The sequence below is a fragment of the Scyliorhinus torazame genome, chromosome 2 (assembly GCF_047496885.1).
Source record: "Scyliorhinus torazame isolate Kashiwa2021f chromosome 2, sScyTor2.1, whole genome shotgun sequence".
Taxonomy (NCBI): Eukaryota; Metazoa; Chordata; class Chondrichthyes; order Carcharhiniformes; family Scyliorhinidae; genus Scyliorhinus; species Scyliorhinus torazame.
In genome coordinates, this window is record NC_092708.1 from 64,287,509 (window position 1) to 64,310,117 (window position 22,609).

The 22,609-nt window shown below is 48.6% G+C and overlaps 1 protein-coding gene and 1 long non-coding RNA gene across 4 annotated transcripts in view; one reads left to right on the forward strand and one right to left on the reverse strand.

Moving 5' to 3' along the window:
• LOC140388144 (uncharacterized) overlaps window positions 1-13,803 on the reverse strand; it is a 138,598-nt gene extending 124,795 nt beyond the window's left edge. The window contains exons 1-2 of the long non-coding RNA XR_011934109.1: window positions 13,552-13,803; window positions 5,213-5,332 (exon numbers count right to left, since the gene is read on the reverse strand). This is a non-coding gene — a long non-coding RNA (uncharacterized lncRNA). The remainder of the gene's footprint in view (window positions 1-5,212; window positions 5,333-13,551) is intronic.
• The window catches only part of LOC140388130 (neurexophilin-2-like), a 188,482-nt gene continuing 178,552 nt past the window's right edge, over window positions 12,680-22,609 (forward strand). Inside the window, exons 1-2 of one of the 3 annotated variants that reach the window (XM_072471834.1) lie at window positions 12,680-13,406; window positions 13,583-13,741. In XM_072471834.1, the coding sequence (XP_072327935.1) occupies window positions 13,685-13,741 (57 nt within the window). In that variant the 5' untranslated portion in view covers window positions 12,680-13,406; window positions 13,583-13,684. Of the gene's footprint in view, window positions 13,407-13,582; window positions 13,742-14,698; window positions 15,599-18,943; window positions 19,227-22,609 lie in introns of those variants that run through there. The other 2 variants (XR_011934105.1, XM_072471825.1) reach the window with 2 other exon arrangements.

Genomic DNA, 22,609 nt, shown 5'->3' on the forward strand with positions numbered 1-22,609 from the left:
ACGCCCGCAGGATGCCCCTTGGAGACCACTGGAGATGGAGAGACCCGGACCCTCTGGCATGCGACGCCCGCAGGATGCCCCTTGGAGACCACTGGAGATGGAGAGACCCGGACCCTCTGGCATGCGACGCCCGCACGATGTTCCTCGGAGACCACTGGAGATGGAGAGACCTGGAGCAACAGGGAGACGACGCCCCCGTCTTGTGCGGGTGCGACGACGCAGGCGTGCGCCACCCAGCGACGAGAGGGGCAGCCACAGGCCCGCTCACAGCCGAGCCACGAAACCACTACCCAGGACACCACTACCCAGGACACCACTACCCAGGACACCCCTACCCAGGACACTGAAATACAGGACAGTGACTCAGAGTGGATGGGCGGAGACGAACTGCCACCCCAAAGTGCCATGGACTCAGAGTGGGACGATGCGCACGACACAACACCACTGCTGTCACCAACACCCTCCACCACTGCAGAGACGCTCAACTCGGTTGGGCATTTTAGTGATGAGGCGTCTGGTACACTCACTGGTGCGCACAACACAGCCGTACCGGTACAGCAGGTGGAGGTAGGAGCAGCAGAGGGGCCGGGCGGTCGGAGGGCAGCCCGGCGCAAGCAAACATCTGCCGCCCAGATGGATCCCAGGTTCCTGGAGTTACCACACCCACCCATAGATCCGATGCAACCACCTAACGAGACGAGCGAAGAGGGTGACGGCCGGCTTGCGGCGGCTGCAGTCGCAGGTGGAGGAGTCCAGCCGCGTCCAGGAGCTGGGAGTGGTGCCGGTCATGCGTGCCACCCAGGCCGACACCGCACGGGTGGCGTCCGCAGTGGAGGCAATGGGTGCGACGGTGTTAGACATGGGGAACGGTTTGCGAGGCCTGGGGCTTTCCGTGCAGGTGGCGTCTGTGGCCCAGGACTTGGCTGCCCTCTCACAGGAGGCCATGAGCCAGCGCCAGCGGCAGATGGCAGAGGCGCTCAACGCCATGGCCCAGTCTCAACAGTCCATAGCCCAGTCTCTGCAGTCCATGGCCCAGTCTCTGCAGGCCATGGCCCAGTCGCAGCAGGCCATCGCTGAGGGCATCGGCGCCATTGCCCATGTGCGAGCCGGCGTCGCACAGTCACAGACAGGGTTTGCCAATCCCCTGAGCTCCATGGCTGCAAACTTGCAGACCCCTGTCGATACCAACACAGGCCTCCAGGACTGGCAGCACCAGATGTCGGGGGGGGGGCGTCGGATGGCCAGTCCGTTCGCATCCCCCACCCATGTAGAGGCCTGGGGGCCATCAGGCACCCCGAGGGAGGAGGAGGTGCTGTGGTCCGTCCCGGGTCCCCCTGTAGGGGAGGTCCCGGAACACCGCGACACCTCGGACTCCCGCCTTCCGTCCCAGGTGCATCGGGTGGGCAACGGGCAGGACAGGCTGGCAGCTCGCCATCCCAGTCGCCCGGGCCGCAGCCTGGCCCATCTAGGCCAGGACGCCCCAGGAAACGGCCGCCAAAGGGATCCCGTGTCAGAGGGCAGGAATCACAGGAGTCCACCTCCAGTTCTGCTGTACCGTCTGGGGAACCACGTAGATGTGGTCATAGGATCCGTAAGGCCAAACAATTAGACACTGAGTAAGTTGGCACGGGTGCAGGGCACAGATGAGTTTTAGGGGCTAGGGCACGTGCATGAACTCCTTTGGTTATTAAAGTCAATGTTACACCTACAGAAGCTGCCTTTGTGCTCTGTCCAAAGCGTGCGGGGTTGTCATGTACGTTGAGCGCAAGTGTGTGTGTGAGGGGTGGTCTTACCTCAGCCCCAGGTGAGTCTGCCCCCTTCCTCCTGGGCCGCCATCAACATCCCCCCGGGCAGAGGACGGGACCGTGCGCTGCAGTGTCACAGCCGCATGCAGGGATGGTCCGGGTGGATGGTGATACTGTGGCCATGGGTCAGACATAGTCCAACGATGTGGAGCCAGGAGCTCGTCGTAGGGCGGGTTGTCATCATCCTCCATGGCCTGCAATAGACACGCGTCCACCGGTAACTGTGTGAGCCCGGCCGTTGTGCCGCAGGTGGATCGGCAATGGGGGGGTGGTGTGCATGCGGGTGGGGTGGGTGGGGTTGGGGAGGGGGATGAGGGTGCTGGATGGGTGGATGGGTGGGGGGTGGGGGTGGTCGGCTGTTGCCATGGTGTGCGGTCTGTGGCCATACTACCCGATTCCCACGCCCATCTAATCAGTGAAGCGGGCGGCTATCAGCCTGTCCTGTGCCCGCTGGCCCAGCCGGTAACGGTGGACAGCCACCCGCCTGTGTCTACCCCTGACCATTACCCCCATCCCCCTCATCTGGGGAGGACTGCGCCTCTTCCTGCTGCTCCTCCACTCCGCCCTCCTCTGCCTGCGGCACATCGCCCCTCTGCTGGGCTATATTGTGCAGGACGCAGCACACCACAATGATGCGGCCGACCCTATCTGACCGATACTGGAGGGCGCCCGCAGAGAGGTCCAGGCACCTGAAATGCATTTTCAGCACGCCAAAGCACCTCTCTATCACTCCCCTTGTCGCTACATGGGCATCATTGTAGCGGTTCTCCGCCTCATTGCGTGGCCTCCGTATAGGCGTCATCAGCCACGATCGCAATGGGTAGCCCCTGTCGCCCAGCAACCAGCCCCTCAGCCGGGGATGGCGTCCCTCGTAAATGCCGGTGATGTATGACTGCGACAACACGTATGAGACGTGTACACTGCCCGGGTAACGGGCGCAGACGTGCAGGATCATCATGCGGTGGTCGCAGACCACCTGTACGTTCATCGAATAGGTCCCCTTCCTATTGGTGAACACGGCCCTGTTATCTGCAGGTGGCCGCACGGCGACGTGCATCCCATCAATCGTGCCCTGGACCATGGGGAACCTGGCCACGGCAGAGAAGCCCACGGCCCGGGCATCTTGGCTGGCCCGGTCCACAGGGAAGCGGATGTAGTGGTGCACCATGGCATATAGGGCATCTGTCACTGCCCGGATGCACCGGTGCACCAATGTCTGCGATATGCCGGACAGGTCCCCACTCGGTGCCTGGAATGACCCCGTTGCATAAAAGTTCAGGGCCACCGTAACCTTGACGGACATGGGGAGAGGGTGTCCCCCGCCAGTGCCACGCGGTGACAGGTGCGCCAGCAGGTGGCAGATGTGTGCCACGGTTTCCTGGCTCATCCGGAGTCTCCTCCTGCATTCTCGGTCTGTGAGGTCCTGGTATGACTGCCGGGGCCGGTACACACGGGGCGCCCTCGGGTGCCTCCATTGCCGTGGGGTGGCGACGTCCTCCTCCCCCTCCTCATCCTTTCGGTCAGGTGTCCCTCCAGCCTGGTCGGCTGCCGCCTGCCCCTCTGCGGCAGCCGACGCCGCCTCTCTGGCACACTCCTCCTCCTCCTCATCCAGGGCAACATGGACATTAGCAGCTGCCGCCACGGCGGCCAACATCGCTGGCTGATCGGAAAACATGAAGGCCTGGTGGGGGGGGGGGGGGAAACGACGGCATGTCATCATTGCCCATATCACCTCCTCCCCCCGGCCAGGTGGCATGGACCACATGGGTCCGACTGGTGGAGGCTGGCACCTGGCCAGGTGGACCAACCCACTTGCCCCCCCCCCCACGTCCCCCCCATCCCCCTCCCCGGCACGGACCCCCCCCCCCATCCCCTTCCCTGGCACGAACCCCATCCTCCTCCCCGGCACGGACCCCATCCCCCTCCCCAGCACGGACCCCATCCCCCTCCCCGGCATGGACCCCATCCTTCTTTCCGTCACGGACCCCATCCTCCTCCCCGGCACGGACCCCATCCCCCTCCCCAGCACGGACCCCATCCTCATCCACGGCACGGACCCCATCCCTCTCCCCGTCATGGACCCCATCCTCCTCCCCGGCACGGACCCCATCCCCCTCCCCAGCACGGACCCCATCCTCATCCACGGCACGGACCCCATCCTCATCCACGGCACGGACCCCATCCCTCTCCCCGGCATGGACCCCATCCCCCTCCCCGGCATGGACCCCATCCTTCTTTCCGTCACGGACCCCATCCTCCTCCCCGGCACTCACCCCCCCCCCTCCCGGCACTCCCCCGGAGCCCAGCCCACTCTAACCACCCCCCCCCCCCCCCCCGCCGCACACACACACACAAAACCCTACACACACCTCCCCCCCACACATTCAGACTGCGGCCACGCCATCGCCTCTCCAGCGGCCAACCCCCCAGGCCGTCACCCACCTCCACGCTGGTCGGCGTAAACCTTGAGCACTGGTTGACGCCGATTAAAAGGTGGTTTGATTTACGCCGACGTGACCCGTCATCACGTCGACGGGACTTCGGCCCATCCGGACGGGAGGATATCGGCAGCCCCAATATCCATTGCCTTGCGCCCACCCGTGCCATTCTCCGAGGTGTGCGGCGACATTAACGCCCCGCTGACTTTTCTCCCTTCAGAGACTTCGGCAGGCGGTGGGGGCGGAATTCACGGCGGCCAACGGCCATTCTCCGACCCGCTGGGGGGGTCGGAGAATCTCGGACCAGTTCTCTATCACTGTTGGAACACAATATGCCCAGGCTGCCCATGAATGCGATTCTGAGGAAATTTTCAAGATGACCATTGAAATCCACAGAAGAGACAGTTCACATGATGAAGCATTATGAAGACACCTTGTTTGGTGTAATGATCTTCAGCACAGTGGGATAAAATAGAATTCAAACCGACTATTTCTTTAATTAATCCTAATCTGTGTAGAATGCTGAGTGGAAAACTGTGACCCCCCCCCCCCCCCCCGTTAACCACTCATGACCACGTTATCTGGCATCCCTTATTGGATTTACTGGGATTAAGTTCAGTTCCACGGTCCCCCGCTGAATAGGTTTTGTTTACTGAGGCATAAGAAGCAGAAAACAAAAGACACTGCAGAATCAATTCGAAGAGATTCCTTTTACTTTCCGCCCGTAATAAAACGCTCATGAATTTAACAGGGCATGTCAAAATCAGCACAATGCATCTCACCCGCTGACCACTAGATTGCGCTAATGGAGTGCCTTTAGTGTCAGGACACTTGCTGCCTTTAGTTCACATTAAACATTCCAAATCTCGCAGCATTTTCCCTCAAATATAACCGGTTATTTCTGGGGTTTGTTTTGAGGGGGTGGGGTACTGCTGGTTCAAAACCAACTGGCAAATTGAGACAGCTTACCACAGTGGATGAGTTTCTTTGACAAGTTAATTTTAACTTGCTCGATTGCGGAAAAGACGTCTTTCAATAGAAGCAAACTGCTGCGGACGCGGGGGGACTCAGCAGGTCGTCGGGCAGCATCTGTAAGGAGAGAAAAGAGGGCGAATGAAAAAGAGCCACCCGGACTCCAAACGTTAACTCTTGTTTCTCTCTCTCCACAGTCTGCCGACTGTCCTGCTGAGCCCGCGCCCGCAGCCCCCCCCCCCCCCCCCCCAAAAGCATTTTCTGTCTTTGTTGCCGCAAGTTCTTCCCAGCAGGTGTGCCGAGTGCAGTCCACGCTTCCTGACCCCTGCAGACAGTTCGAGGGGGTTCAAAAACTTCATCAGGAGCCACTTCCTGTCCAGATGGGTGGCTGTGGTGATATGCATCACTATAAATACACAAGGGGTTAATGTAGATACATTGGGACTAAATAAACACAAGAGGGAGCACCAGAGACATCATGACACTAGCCATCGGGATGGCCACTTCCAACTAGGTACAGAGCAAATGCAAAGACTGATGGGTAAAATGGACAAGCCAAGAATCAGGCAGCCTCAGAGCCTGAAATGCATATTTGTCAGCAAAGTCCAGACGGCATTGAAACTCCGTCCCATTAGCATGTTAATCAGGCCGATTAGCAGGTGATGGCCCATCTTCCCCAAAACAAAGGATTGGTACACCGGCAAGTGGGACAGTCCCAGACATTTCGGTGCCACTGCTGTCCAAGGGAAATGCAAACAACGGGGTCAGTGACTGCTTGGGACACGCCCAGTCATCCAGATCCCCGCCCACTTATTGGCTAAGGAATCGAACAGAGTGATCAGGGATCACCCAATTAGTAAGGCCCAAAAGAAGGACCGCCCAAAAGAGCGTGAACCCCCCCCCCCCCCCCCGCCCCGTCCCCCGAGTATAAAAGAAGAGTTTGCCATTTGTTCAGTCTTTTTTGGCCTTGGTACCCCAGTCACGGCCATTGCCAACTGCAGTAACACCAGAAGAAAGTTTGTGTTCAATGCCCACTGCCAAACGGATGAGCCCAGCTGAGCAGCAGTTACCACTTTGAACCCAAGAGATCCAGAATTGAACAGTGGCCACTGGTTCCTGACCTAAGCCGGGTGCCTGAAGTTAAGTACAGGTTGTCTTAGTAATAGGTGTAGTTGACTAGTGTTTATGTTGCATGACTGATTGTATGTAAATAAAGTACCCTTGACCTTGAACTAACTAACTGGTGATGTGGATATGCCGGCGTTGGACTGGGGTGAGCACAGTAAGAAGTTTTACAACACCAGGTTAAAGTCCAACAGGTTTGTTTCGATGTCACTAGCTTTTGGAGCGCTGCTCGGCCAACGTCTACCTCATACGCTGCAGGAAAGGATGTCCCAAAGCGTGGTACATTGGCGAGACCATGCAGACGCTGCGACAACGAGTGAACGTACATCGTGCGACAACCATCAGGAAGGAATGTTCCCTTCCAGTCGGGGAACACTTCAGCAGTCAAGGACATTCAGCCTCTGATCTCCGGGTAAGCGTTCTCCAAGGTGGCCTTCAGGACGCGCGGCATCGCAGAATCGCCGAGCAGAAGCTTATAGCCAAGTTCCACACACATGAGTGCGGCCTCAACCGGGACCTGGGATTCATGTTGCATTACATTCATCCCCCACCATCTGGCCTGCGAAATCCTACCAACTGTCCTGGCTTGACACAATTCACACCTCTTTAACCTGGGGTTACCCCATCTCTGGATCTGTAAAGATTTAATCACCTGCTAATGCTTGCATTCCAAGCATTGTCTGGCATCTTTGAATCTGTCTATATATATGTTTCTGGAACATACCTTTTCATTCACCTGAGGAAGGAGCAGCGCTCCGAAAGCTAGTGACATCGAAACAAACCTGTTGGACTTTAACCTGGTGTTGTAAAACTTCTTACTAACTAACTGGTGTTTGGCTCTTTGATCGATAGCCGGTTGAAACTTGTGGTGGTATCATTCGATACCTGGCAACTCTAAGCATTCGGACATAGACAATATAGAAAGAAGGCAAATTCACTGATTGCCCTAATTGGAACAGATCCACAGAAAAGACCAAGTAGTAGAGAAAACGCACAACAGTTATTGGCGACATCTGACGGGACTCGACCCAGAAGTGACCGTGTCACTCCGAGAGAACCCACCAAAGCATTTGAATTAGAATCCAAATTGGCAAAGTAAAAGAAACCACAAGCGAAACCAGTATCGACCAAACCTCCAGAATTCGGAAGTGTGTAATTTGCAGGCGTACTAACAAAGGGATATAAGGTAAACTCGATAGATTTTGTAGCGTGAAACGTTCGGGAGTTGCGTAAACCGGAAAATAGCTTAAGCCGTACCCATGTTTGCACCACCGCTTTATTCCCCCTTGTTCCAAATTTCCATTAAAAGACAGAGTATTTGTCGGGATGGCCATGAAGGCAATGGAACGCCTTATGTATCCACAAGAGCCCGAGGTCGCAGCGACCAATAGACCAGAAAAGTGTCCCGTGTGGGAAGAAGAGATCAGGAAGTACCTAAAGGGGAAAGGAAGGCCCCTTTGGTCTGAGTTTTGCATGAATGAAGAGACAGGCCCTGGCAGCATAGGACAGACTTGGTGGGACAGCCTGAACGAGATCCATAAAAAAGAGTTTGACTAAGGTTCATAAGTCGATGGCAATCGTGTCCTGTCTGGCACAATTGCGAGGCACAGAGGAGGTCATGAAGACGCTCCGCAAGCAGCTAAAGGAGAAGGAGAAAAGTAGAGAGGGAGATGTAAGTGAATGCGAGAGATTAAATGTACAGCTCCGGGAGCAGTTAGCAGCGAAGGACAAGGAAATGTATGATGTCAAGAGGGCACATCAATCCTGTCTCGCCCACCTTAGCAGCTTCCAAATCCAATATAATAAGGCCTTACACAGCGTGCTGTACTGGTAAGAGAAGAGACAGAGAATCAGGTACAGCAGCTAAAGAAACAATGTGAGGACCTAAAAGCAGCCCTCCGAGCACTCCACAGTTCCACCACGTTACAGAGGCAGAGTTCGGTGGACCATGCCAAATGCAGGCAGCAAATTGCAAGGTTGCAATCCCTGCTATCAGTTCAAAATGGGTTTAGGGACACCTTTGGCCCACAGCTAAACCAGGAAGACGGCCCCGATTGGCAGGAACTCAGTGAAATGGCCCAACGGTACGTAAGTGAGACCGAGAATCAAAATAGAGCCCCCAAGCCCCGAAGAGAAAAGCACCCGCACCACCGACTGCACAAGCAGTACCCAACCCAATGAACCCCCCCCCCCCCACAACACAGGCCCTGAACACGACCACCCAACACAACACCCCCAGCCCGGACACTACACAGCACACACCCAGCCAGCGATGCCCCCACATGGTGCGAGATCCTCATCAAGTGGTACTCACTGTCCTACACAGTGGAAGCCTTACTAGTAATAACCATATTGTACAGTGTCATTCAGACAATTAGATTGCGGAAATGGAGACGGAGAGCCTCACGCCTCCCATTATATACATTTAGAGCCCCTTTCCTCGGACTCCAGCAAACCCCACACTCTTTCTTAATAAATTCCACGGTTGTTGATTTTGGTTAATAATGTTTATTTTCTGTGTATGTGAATGTCAGTGACAGGCAGAAATGTGTTGCTGCTATCGGATATTTTTTGTATTGTAGGATAAGTTCTTTGATTGTAAACAGCAGCATGAGTGCAGTCTAGTTAGAGGCAGTTAGAGGATCCCCTTTTACTGAATGTTAAATCGCCCCCTAGAGATTCTTCGACATGTGTTGTTTAGGGAAATTAGGTAAATGTTTTTGGACCCATAGGACAGAGTAGAGTAGAACCTGTCCTTGGTTAAGGTTACCCGGCATCCCAAGAGAACAAAGAAGACCCAGTATTGTGATCCTTCACGCTTCGCGTTGAGGATCAAGAGGACGGAGTGAAGCCATCTGGGATGGCCACTTCCAACTAGGTACAGAGCAACTCGCAAAGACTGATGGGTAAAATGGACAAGCCAAGAGTCAGGCAGGCTCAGAGCCTGAAATGCATATTTGTCAGCAAAGTCCAGATGGCATTGAAACTCCGTCCCATTAAAATGTTAATCAGGCCGATTTGCAGGTGATGGCCCATCTTCCCCAAAACAAAGGACTGGTACTCCGGCAACCGGGATAGTCCCAGGCATTTTGGCGCCACTCCCTGTCCAAGGGAAACACAAACAACAGGGGCAGTGACCGCTTGGGACACGCCCAGCCATCCAGATCCCCGCCCACTTATTGGCTAAGGAATCAAACAGAGTGATCAGGGATCACCCAATTAGTAAGGCCCAAATCGAAGGACCACCCAAAAGAGCGCGAACCCCCCCCCCCCCCCCCCCCCACGAGTATAAAAGAAGAGTTTGCCATATGTTCACTCTTTTTCGGCCTTGGTACCCCGGTCACGGCCATTGCCAACTGCAGCAACACCAGAAGAAAGTTCGAGTTCAATGCCCACTACCAGACGGATGAGCCCAGCTCAGCAGCAGTTACCACTTAAAACCCAAGAGATCCAGAATTGAACAGCGGCCACTGTTTCCTGACCTAAGCCGGGTCCCGAAGTTACAGGTTGTCTTAGTAATAGGTGTAGTTGACTAGTAGTGTTTAAGTTGCATGACTGATTGTATGTAAATAAAGTACCCTTGACCTTGAACTAACTAACTGGTGTTTGGCTCTTTGATCGATAGCCGGTTGAAACTTGTGGTGGTATCATTCGATACCTGGCGACTCTAAGCATTCAGACATAGACAATATAGAAAGAAGGCAAATTCACTGATTGCCCTAATTGGAACAGAGCCACAGAAAAGACCAAGTAGTAGAGAAAATGCACAACAGTTATTGGCGACATCTGACGGGACTCGACATACAGACATTCAACCAATAGGTCAGTAAGATAGGACACGAGCAATGGGCAGTCAAGACACACCCAGAGGTGACACTATCACAAGGGGGCTACTCATATAAAAGGACAGGGCACACATGCTCTCTCTCTTTCCATAGGCAACACTCAGAGACATAGGGGCAGATCAGAAAGCATCACACCCACCGCATGGATTAGAGCAGACCGGTTAGATTGAGTTGCTGTAGTAAGATTAGCAGGAGAGTCAAATCCAAGTAGGAGAATTGTTAACTGTTCAATAAATGTGTTAAACCTATCTCCAAGTCTGAACCTTCCTTTGTCAGAGTATACATAAAGGAAGCAGCTTATGCACCGTGAAGAAGCATAACACAACACTGGCCACTCAGCCTATAAAGAACAAAGAACAAGACAGCACAGGAATAGGCCCATTGGCCCTCCAAGCCTGCGCTGATCACGTGTCCTATCTAGGCTAACCACTTGTATCCTTCTGTACCCCATCTGTTCATGTGCCTATCCAGAAAAGTCTTAAAGGTCGCTAACGTATCTGCCTCAACCACCTCACTTGACAGTGCATTCCAGGCCAGTGTTTTTCAAACTTTTTTTCCAGGGACCCATTTTTACCAACTGGCCAACCTTTGGGACCCAACCCGGCCAATCTTTGCAGCCCACGCCGGTTGACCTTCACGACCCATGTCAGCTGACCTTTATGACCCATGCCAGCCGACCTTTGCGGCCCATGCCAGCCGACCTTCGCGGCCCACGCCGGCCAACCTTTGCGACCCACGCTGGCCAACCTTTGCGACCCATGTCGGCTGACCTTCGCGACCCACCATTTTCTCTTACCTTGTTTGCTGCTGACAAAATGGAGGCATCGCAATCGCGCCCAAAGCACGTGATATTAATGTTCGGTGAGCATGACCTGCTCTCAGCTTCCCTTCCGGCAGGAAGATTACATAGAATTTTTTTTAAATCTTCTGCGTCTCCCATTGTGCAAATTTGTGGCAACAGCCGGCTTTTTTTTTTACAAGTTGGGGGGGAGGTTATTTGATAAAGTTTAACAGGATAAAAATGCAGAAACTGAAAATGTTTTCATCCTCTAGAAATTGGAGGTTCGCCACATTTCACCTAAACATTACAATTAAAAGTGTAAAAAAATAAAAGACTTACGCAAAAATCAATTAATTGGTAAAGCTTCCAAATACGACCTGCCGGCACTTTGTTTTGGAAATTTTAAAAATCAAGATTAAAAAGTTGACATCTCTTGGTTGAAGTTACAGCTGCGGTGAAACCATCGTTGGATCACTCACCATTCTTGGAGTAAGAGACTTCTACTTCATCAGCATCAAAGTGCAGAAAGCAACCAATCACAACATTCTCCCCGAACTTTTTGCCATCGGCTTTTAACAAGGCCGGTTGCTGCAGCCGTCAAAAAGGCTGCGACCAGATTTTTGAAAATGCGGCCGCATTTTTTAATATGTTCATGACCATTTTGAAGGCCGCTTGCAGCTGGCATTATTAAAAGCCGCCTGCGTGCGGATTTGCGCAATCGGGAGCGCCGCACCGGACGGCTCCGTGACCCTCACGACACCCACCCTCGACCCACCCGCGGGTCACGCCCCCGACTTTGACAATGCCTGTTCCAGGCCACCACCACCCTCTGAGTAAAAACCTTTCCCCCCCCGCACATCTCCACGAAACCTGTCCCCCCTCACCTCGAACTTGTTCCCCCTTGTAATTGTCATTTCCACCCTGGGAAAAAGCCTCCAATTGTTCACCCGATCTATACCTCTAATAATTTAATAAACTTATATCAGGTCGCCCCTCAGTCTCCATCTCTCTCAGGAGCACATTCCCAGTTTATTCAATGTCTCCTCATAGCTAATACCCTCCATACCAAGCAACATCCTGGTCAACATTTCCTGTACTCTCTCCAAAGCCTCCACATCCTTCTGGTATTGCAGTGACCAGAATTGGACACAATATTCCAAATGTGGCCTAACCAACTTCTATATAACTGTAACATAATTTTTGAGCTTTTGTACTGGATACCCTGTCCTATGAAGGCAAGCATGCCATATGCTTTCTTTACCACCATTTCCACCTGTGCTGCCACGCTTAAGGATCTGTGGACCTGCACACCCAGGTCTCTCTGTGTCTCTCTGCTCCTGATGGTTCTGCCATTTATTTTATAGCTCCCACCTGAATTGGATCGACTAAAATGCATCACCTCGCACATCTTTGAATTTTGAAAACAACTTTGTTTGGCTGACTCATACATTATTAACTGTTGCATAAACTTCATAAACGAGAAGTATTAAAGTTTGTCGATTCGGTTTCTATGGGTCCGGGCGTCTGTTTGCAAACGGGAAGCATTCACCGTACGAATTGAACTTTTTAACTATGCTAACTGTAAGGATGTTAGCCTGCGCCCACCCACCGCCCATTGTGTATCGATTGGACCGAGAGGCAGGCAAGAGCTGGGAGCTTTGGCAAAAAAAAAAATCAAACAAATCCGCTCAGATGAAGCTGAAATCTCGGGAGGGAAAGGTTTGGGTGTTGTACAGCTTGATTTCCTAAATGTCAGGAGTGTGTGATCAGTCAGAACAGGAAATATTTCGGGAAATATCCTACTTGGGATGCGGGGTAACTTGGAGCTATTTTATTCTCCCACCCGCGTTTGTAGTCACTTTATTCACCATTTGACATTTTCGCTGTGAGGGACTTTCAGCGCGTACAGAGAGTATTTCGGTTAGATCTGATAGGGGGGAGGGGGGTACAGAGTCGCAGATCACCGCAGAGGTCATAAATCATTCGGGTCCAGCCGAGGTGCCGGTGGAAGTGGAGAGTTGGAAGAGTGTGGACTGGTGTCGCGGTGAAGTGAGTGAGAGGCAGTTTCATTTTGTGTTGGGGGTCTGAGCGATTTCAGCCGACCACGTGGCGCGTGTCAAACCCACTGAAGCACATCTGGGAGTCAGCCCGCAACATCTCCGGGCTGCAGGCAAGTCAGTCGGATGGTCAAACCGCGCCAGCAGGACCTGAATCCGGGGAGAGGGAATAGCCACACACACACAAAAAAAAGCTACACCAAACTCTGTGAACACCTCGTGCAGAATAAAACAACAACACAGTGCGGGATGCCTAAAATGTGCTAACTAACTTGTTCCACCTTGGAGAGAGGGAGGGGGTGAAGAAAGATTGGAACTCAAGTGGCATTTTCAAATCTTCAGTCACACTGAACGGCAGAGCATTTGACAGATTGGAAGTGACGGTAAGACACGCGCGAAGCCCATCGATTTAAAGCGGAATTTGAACAATTCCCCATCTCTATTCATGAATTGAGGATTGAATTTAAACCCAATCGTCAGAGACCAAGGCATTCCCCTGGTTTCACGATTTATTTTCTTTGCAATCACCTTTCTCCCTCTTGGCTCTGTTCTTGTGCAGGAGCCGGCAAAGCGCCTCGCTCCTGCTGCTCCAGTCCATCCCCAACACTGGATATATGCGAGAGCCGAGTGAGAGGCAGCATTTCCCAGAGAGCAAGCCAGGATGAGGTACCCAGTCCATCCGCTCCTCCTCCTTCTGCTGCAATGCCTCCTTCACACGGTGAGTGCTATTTTCTTTACGCCTTGCTTTGATTGAGAACTTTCTACATTTCCAGTCATTTAAGTAAAGCGGAGCGAACCACGGAGCAGGGAGAGCACCGATCGATACTTTTAAGTGTTGTTCGTGGGCGACTGTGTAGATTTCTGTTATTGCACCCTCCCTCCCTCCTCTTCCCTCTCTCCCTCCTCCCTCAGTAAATGCTTCCTCGTAACTGCAGCACTCGCGGTCCCAGCTGGGCTGGGAGCGGCGGCTCTTCCACTACATTAGGCTGCACCCTTTTGCAATGAGTGTCACGGAGGAGGTAAACTCCATAACTTGGCGTTAAATGGATGGAAAGTATGTTTTTTTTAACCACGCCGTCTAAACTCACAACTAGGGTGACCTGCCAAGGAAATGGACCACTGAAAGTTAGGCTCTCTCACAATTCCCGTTTGAATGAAATAACGATCTGGAAATATTTCGAACTTCCTCCGACTCTTTCAATCCCCCGAGACTCAATCGGCGAAAACGTGCTATTAAAAAAAAAAGAAATTCTGTTCAAAGCCGCGGCGCAGTCTCTGGTAATTCAGCAATACAACTTGCGGAGATTAAGCACTCCACTTAGAGCTCTGGGTCTCTGATGTTGCAGCAAGGAGGTGATTGATTAGTTTTTGAGTGAGCTTGTGTCAGAATCTAATCCGTTTTTGGATTGTGTCGGTGTTGTAATGTTTTCTGCCCTGGTGCTTTATCATCGCAATGAATTACAAAGCTGCAACCGTGAGATAAGAGATTCAATGCTCCACTCTCTCGCCCTTCCATTCAATAAGACAGCCTTTTGTTCCATCCTTTTCCGCACCAAAGTTTCAAATCAAATTGCTTGAAATTGGAAGGGGACGTTTTACAGATACGGGAGCATTCTAGGGTGGGTGTGGGGGGGGAGAGTTGATTTAGAATATTGTCTTTCTTGGATAATTTCCATGTGAGAAATAAATTGCTTGCAGATTGAAACCACGTTCGTCCCAGAATGCAGACATCCACCACATTAATTCCAAGGCCAGACATTTGCGAGAGGCAATCTGAAACAGCAGGTATACTGCTTCTATTGTCTTGCTACAGAATGGCTTTCAGTGACAGCAAGGGACAAAAGTTCCAGCATTACTCAGTAGCCCCGGGGAACTCGACCCCTTCCCACCGAGCCCTCTCCCAGCGATTTGCATCCTTAAAGTGTGCAATGTGAATGCAGTTTCTGTTTTATCGACCGCTTGCTTTCCAATGGGCGCTGATGGGTTGCTGGGGGGTGGGGTTGTATGCAGCCTTCTCTACTTATTTACTCTTTTGCCTGTGAATTCATTGGTCAAAGCCCCGACGCGCGCAATAAAAAAATCCGCTTTTTACTCAACCCATGAAGAGAGATAGTCGATGTGATATGTTGTCCCGTTACATGGAGAAGGGGACATTAGGTGGTGGATGTGCTCAGAGCAGGACACACGGTGCTGTAATCCAGGATTCATTAAAAACAATAGTCGAAAAGCCAAAGACCGATGCAGTCAATGCCTGATCAACGCAAGGCAAACTTACTGCATTGGTGTTGTAAAGGCTTCTTCTTTCAGAATGCTTATCTACCCAATAAAGTCGCCTGTTCCTTTAAACTGGAGAGGAAGTTTGGCGAGATCGAAGATACTATGCGATACTGTAATGGACATTCCTTATTAGGCAGAATCTGACTGAGACTGCATAGTTGACTTGTGCTCCAACTTCACATCGTTTCATATCTTAAAAATGCATACCTTAACAAAGTGCAATTACATAGACGCTGTGCACCATCAATGGAGCTCGTCCTTGTTGCCCTTCATCAAAGTGAGTCCCAAGCAAGCTCAGGTAGGCAGTGTCATCCATTCACAGTCACTTGTAGACAGATTCATCATGCTCCTAAAATAGTTTCCTCTTTTGGGAGCCTCCAGATGAATCTGGACTGCCTGTTGGATGAATATCTCTGGCAACCATTCACCGAACAGCACAATTAGACGAGAAATCAATTCATCTGTGGTGATGACCGCCATATTTTCTGTATAACTACCAAGTTCCTGTTGCATTCCCAATTTTTCCCCCAAAGTCTTTGCTGTGATGTCTCCCTTTCTAAATGCAGCACCTCATGCCGGGGTACCGTAGTACAGGATGTAGTAACCTCCAGTACCTGATCAATAGGAGCAGATTAGGTTTTGGTGGGCTATTTGATTATAAGAAACATCACAGCTGAACCCAATGCAAACCACACACATGGATTTCCGGGCACCAGCTGTTAGATCGTGATCTTGAGCACATCCTATTTTACCTGTAGTTCTCCCCTGTTCTGTCACCCACTCTCATTATAAGGAGGCATGGGGCATTTTGCTTATCAGTACCATTCCAGCTCAGGTTAGCCAACTCAGCACAAAGCAGGGAATGAGTCGAAGACCTTTCTGATCTGTGTGGTTTTACATCACAGTTTGTTTAACTACATCGAGTTATCAGGGGAGGTAAACTCTCTCCAATAATTGGAAACAATAAGAAAATAAATTATTGATAAACTCTCTATCGTTGTACATTTCCTTGAGTAATTGCAAGCTATAACCCTTGATTTTCGAGGCTCTGGATGTACATTTCAGGTTGTATTTGCCAACCTCAAGCTGCTCTGATCAATCCCTCAATATTGCTGATATCACTCTTGTTAGTGTTATATTTAGATTGATTATGTGATATATGTTGGAGATTTATTGGACATTGAGACCTTTCACCCAATCATCATTTAATCTTAAAATTTGACATGATGTAATGACTAATTTTGCAAGATTAATGTTTGAAAAACAGAATCAATTAATCTAAACATTTCATGAGTGCGCTGCTCAATATGTGTGATTACTAAAATATTACAGTAAAAAATAATTACAATTTATCCATTTAAATAATACAGTTTAACATATTGTGGTTTAACGATGAATGTCTAAAGAGAAGCCATATACAAATTGTTTACTGAATAATTGCAGATCTAAAGACTCAGTGGCTGAGTTTTAGGTTATTTGGGGGAAATGATTTTAGAATAAAATATTGTACAAAAATGTTTGCTGTTAATTTCTTTGCAGTTTGAAAAATTACAGACACACAATAAGGTGTGGTGATTAAGACATTAACACACCGATTTGTCCAATAGAGTAAATTAAAGATGTGACCAACAGTCCTGAACAAATACTATAACAAGGCATTTATTCACATGGAAAATTGTGGAATGTTGCATTGACTTCAACAGATTCCAATGGCAAATTTGTAGCACTTTGCCTCTGGTCTTGGTATCACGGAAAATGTGTTTCAAGGATTAGATTCTGAAATATATCTGCAGTAACACTTCGATAATAATTCCAACAGCAATGAACTGCAATGGTGGCTTGATATTCATAGGTAGTAGCACCCTGGGGACTGTTTTAAGATGAGGAAAAACCAACAGTGAAAATGGACCCTGGTGCCCCAAAATCTAGATAATTGCATGTCTTTGAAGTCATTCATTATGGATGTGTGACATTTTACGTTTTCTTACAGAAATTTGCATGCGATTTGCATTGCTGGGTATTTGTTATCTGTTGACTTCACAGCGGCAGCTCTGATGCAGAACAATGAGAGGCACTAAAGCTGAGTGAAATCGAGCATTTTTGTAATAGTTGTCAACCAATCAGAATCTTCCTTTAAGACTGCCTTTGAGCTAAGTCTATAATCATTTCATTCAGGAACAATGACCATTTGCAATGCAGCCTTACCTTTTGCTTCCAGCAGCATGTTTATATATATATATATATATATTTCAATGCATTGACCACTGATGATAAATTGAATGGGGCTATCTCTTAGAACCTTGCAAATTATCACAGAATGGTTTGTAATTGGGCTGTTCAAAATATTGTCAACAGTAATCACTAGCAAAAATGTTACCAACAATTTCTAGGATGGTTTAAACAATTTCACTCCATTTTCATCAGGTGTCGAGAAGGATGCTGCCGAATCCTTTCAATTTGTGAAAATATCCTGTAGTTATTTTACAATTGATCAGAAAGTGTGTCATTTGAATAAACGCCCGTTGAAAAAAACATTTGGGGCATTTGTATGATCACTGCTATTTTTCAGTATCAATAATTTAGTAATTGATAAGAAAAGAAATGATATCAGGAATTAATAGTTTTCAGAATAAAATCACAGCACATATGATCTTCCTTGATCTCATATAATTATAATGACAAAATGACGGCAGCTGTGACTGAACATAGCCTGCTTGCTTATCCGTGTTGATTTGTGTCTTGGTGAATTTTATTGTTTAATATGTAGTGTGGGTGCTTTTTATGTTCTTCTGAAGGTGAAGGCAAAATATTGCAATACCAATTATTGTAAATGGATTTAAACCATTGTGTTGTTATTAGACATATATATTAGATATTTCCTTTTGGTATAGGATTTTCAATTGATTTCTACTACGTAAAATATTTTAGTAATTGCCTGTTTGGTGTTGAAATAAATCTTTAGTAAATGGAAACAATGCATCTTCATGTTTACAAAGTTACCTCTCCACACCTTGTATTATAGAAGTATTATTATACTGTTTTCTATGTCTTAGCTAATCCACCAAATGTTTAAAACATTCAATTCTTTTGATTACTCTTTTTCCTCAAGTCACAGGGCTGAGGGCAGCCTGTGTGTTAATTTACATTTTTGCTAAATTATATGTTTCATATGTGGGGTTTGTTTCCGTGATCCTTGGCCGCAGACGCAAAGGACTGACTGGCCTCCTTCTGAACTGTACTAGTCTATGATTCTGAATTCTGGAACATGTTTTTGTCTAACGTCAGGTATTTTATGTAGTATGTGTGCCCCTCTTTAACTATTGATTTAATTTGTGGACTTTTAAATGTAAAAATAATTTGTATTTATTTTAAATCAGGTAAATTCTCTGTTAATATCAACATTTTAATAGCTACACCTTATCTACTAGTCCTATGGTAAAATAGAATTGATCTTATTAGACATCTCTGCAATTCCTTTCACTTTTTCTTCAAGTTTATTTTGGTATTTACTGACCTAGCACACATTGCGCTTTCCGACAATGTTTAATACAAGTATATTATATATATGCAAAAGGTCATTGGAGTTTACAAGTGTAAAAGAATGGCATTACAGTAGCTTGTTTTACATGCCTTTGTTTTCCAGAATATCTTACCACTCTATTAAGGACAATTGCCTTTGCATTATGTTGGCTTAAAAATTGAAGACATGAATATTCTGAACAAAGATGATCTAAAATAAAAAAATTTGTTGAGTTCAAGAATTCCGGTTGAAGGAACTGGATTTTGAATCATTCTACCACAAGGGACTACAGCTGACCTGGAAAATGACAAAAAAAATTCAGGACTTACAACTGATTCCTGCAACAGCACCAATAAATTGGCAATTCATTGTGGTTTAGACAAGCATTAAACTTCCATGAATTTGACAGCTTTGACTTTATGGTTAAACTCTCAACCGTTCTATGGTGGAATGACTGTAGGCTTGCAATTTTGTCTGGATTCCTCTTGTCAATGTTCCCATAGAACTAATGTTTTCTGATTGAAACCTACATGTACCTGATTGCAAATATCTTTCAGGAGTAACTTTCACCAAAATGTAGTTTTGAATTCTACATTTAAAAGAGGCCACCAAAGAATGATTACAATTGTTTCTAGTTTTCTAAATGCGTTTGCTCCTGTTTTGATGAAAAATATGCAGACATCAGTTACTTCGGCTAAAGCAGCAGTAGTGCACTATCCTGCCTGATAGAAACAAGGTATAATTTCAAAAGTTTGTACAATTAAGTACCATCAAAATCAATAGCCCAGATCTTCCTGTCAGTATTGTTGCTGCCAGTGAAAATTTCTGTGACCCAACGCTTTTGCAATATTACACCGGAGTTCCCAAACTGGCTCAAACGTCGATGGTTCAGCTCAGACACCCCCAGGGAAGACTGTCAGGTGTAAGAAAAAATGGTTGAGGAGAGGACATGCCTCCATTTCACATGCCGTAATTAACTACGTTTTTAAAGATCCGAGTCTTTCACTAGATGAGTGAGTTAGTGAATAATAATAATAATCTTTATTAGTGTCACAAGTAGACTTAGTTTAACACTGCAATGAAGTTACTGTGAAAATCCCCTAGTCACCACTCTCCAGCGCTTGTTCTGGTTCACCGAGGGAGAATTCAGAATGTCCAATTCTCCTAACAAGCACGTCTTTCGGGACTTGTGGGAGCAAACCGAAGCCCCCGGAGGAAACCCACGGACACGGGGAGAACGTGCAGACTCCGCACACAGTGACCCAAGTCGGGAATCAAACCTGGGACCCTGGAGCTGTGAATCAACAGTGCTAACCATTGTGCCCCCACAAGTGGTCAGGTGGCTGGGGGAAGGGGGTAGTCGAGCGGCGAGGAGGGATAGTTGGGTGGTCGTGATGGTCGTCTATTGATGCGGGTGGGCGCAGGGGTAGTCGGGTAGTTGTGGGGGGCGGTTGTTGAGTCTGTTCAGAAGGTGACGAGGGGAAGCTGGTGTCAGTTGCAGTGCTCAGTTAAATCATGCTGGCTGATCACTGGGTTAGACATGGTATTAACCAGAGTAACACAACCTGGGTGCAGGTAAGTCCCATCTATCTGGCCCAAGTCTCTGACACTAAGCTTTGTGTCAAAGATTATCGCAGGAGGTCCGGGTGAGTGGAAATCAGCCCATCACAAGTTTAAATTTACTGGGCAATTTCCATGCATGAGTGTGCATCAGGACGTCCGTGGGAAGTTGCGCATCTCCCAACTTGTGTTGTCCTCTGACAATTCTGATACTGGAAGATTTGGGTAAATTAAACTTTATATTAATTAGTTAATGGCTAATATTGAGGCCCTCGAGGATGCAAATTGCATTAGTAAATAGCACAACACATGAAAGGCACTCATTAATATTTCATCAATGCCTAAAATCCCAATATCAGGTCATCCATAGGCGAATATAAAAACATCTCTGAAATGACAAGCTGCAGAAAGACACCAACTGCAGCACACTTATTTCTCACTACAGATCAAGGCTTAACATCGAGTCTCACTTGCAGTGATTCGCCATCATTTTGCTTTAAACATGCAATCTATTTTGATCATTCCTAACTGGAAAATGAACACTGATCTCTATGTTTAAATCGGTTTCTGATCAGCCTCATTCTTTATGATCACTCATCTCACTCATGGCAATTTTCTCATCTTTACAATGATATCAACAGGATGTAAATTGCGAGCAGCCACATTAAGAAACCGACTCTGATAGAGAATGCAGCCAATGATGATGAAAGCTGAAACTCAGTTTGTGTTTTTAACATTCATTTAGAAATTGACCTGAAGCATCATTAATTATAAGCAATAATTCAGAGTCACAACAAAAGACTGAATTGACAAAAGTAGAATTGAACTTGGCTCATAGATAATTTGCACAGCAACTATAGCCACTTCTTCATTGAGTTATCATTAATCAGTAATCACAAATTGAAAAGCTTACAGAATAACATTTGTTATTACCCACAAGTATCTTCCGGGGTGAGAACAATTAACTTTTCCGTAAACCTTGCAGACTATGAGCTCCCCCCATTAAGGGGGCGGGGGATCTCTAAACAATGTCTAGTTATATGATACATAAAGCCGGCCAGTAAGGCAGACACAGTTGTATTCTACCGCATGATGTATATAATAGTTATTGTAAATTATAATAATAATAGTAGCTTATTGTCACAAGTAGGCTTCAGCGATGTTACTGTGAAAAGCCCCCAGTCACTACATTCAGGCACCTGTTCGGGGGGGGTCGGTATGGGAATTGAACCCGTGCTGCTGCCTTGTTCTACATTACAAGCCAGCTGTTTAGCCCACTGTGCTAAATCAGCCCCTTTCTACGTTTCTTTGAACTACTCGGTGTGGACTCCCTCATGGCCTAATGAAAACAATGCACTGAAATTTTCTCGAGCAGGGCACCTCACAGCATAGATGGTTATTAGCTTACAACCTTGTTGTGCTTTAAAGTTGTTGGATAATGGTGCGCAAGGGCAACATGGGAACCTTGGTGGATGATGTGGCAAACAGTGTATTGCCTTAAACAATCAGTTGTAAGGAATGAGAAATGATCAGAGGAAGAACTGTAAAAGGAGGATGGAGTAGAGTGGGTAAAGGCTAAATTGCCCCTTAGTGTCCCAAACGTTAGGTCGGGTTACGGGTATGGGTACAGGCATGGGTTTCCAAGGGCCGGTGCAGACTCGAAGGGCCAAATGGCCACCTTCTGCACTGTACAGATACTATGATTCTATTCTATGTGCCGCAGAAGACTGCGTCTCAGTAAAAAGACAGTGTGGCACCTGTGCCATTCCCTCACAGACTTTGTACCCCACGGAGGGAAAGGATATCTGCTCCGATAGCCGTGAAGGTCACTGCAGCCCTGGGGCTGGATTCTCCATTTTTGGGACTATGTCCCCACGCCGTCGTGAAAACTGGTCTGTTATGCCAGGAAAACAGGCGTCCAAAGGCCACAGATTCACAGCCTTGCAGGGGGCTAGCAGGCAGCTGTCGTGGAGCTCGCAGCTCCAGCTGCCGATACAACCCCCCCCCCCCCCGCACTTCCGGGTCAGAGGCTGCACATGCACACGGCGGCAGCCTCCGCGCCGTGCTCCATGGCGGACTCAGACCGCGGACCTGGACTGCGGAAATAATGCCCCGATCGGCTGCTCACCCGACCTGGAACGCTCGCACACATAGCCCCCAGTCCCGAATGAGGCCCCCCCTGCCCTCCGATCGGCCTGCCCCCAACTGTGGCGGCAGCGGACTGAGTCA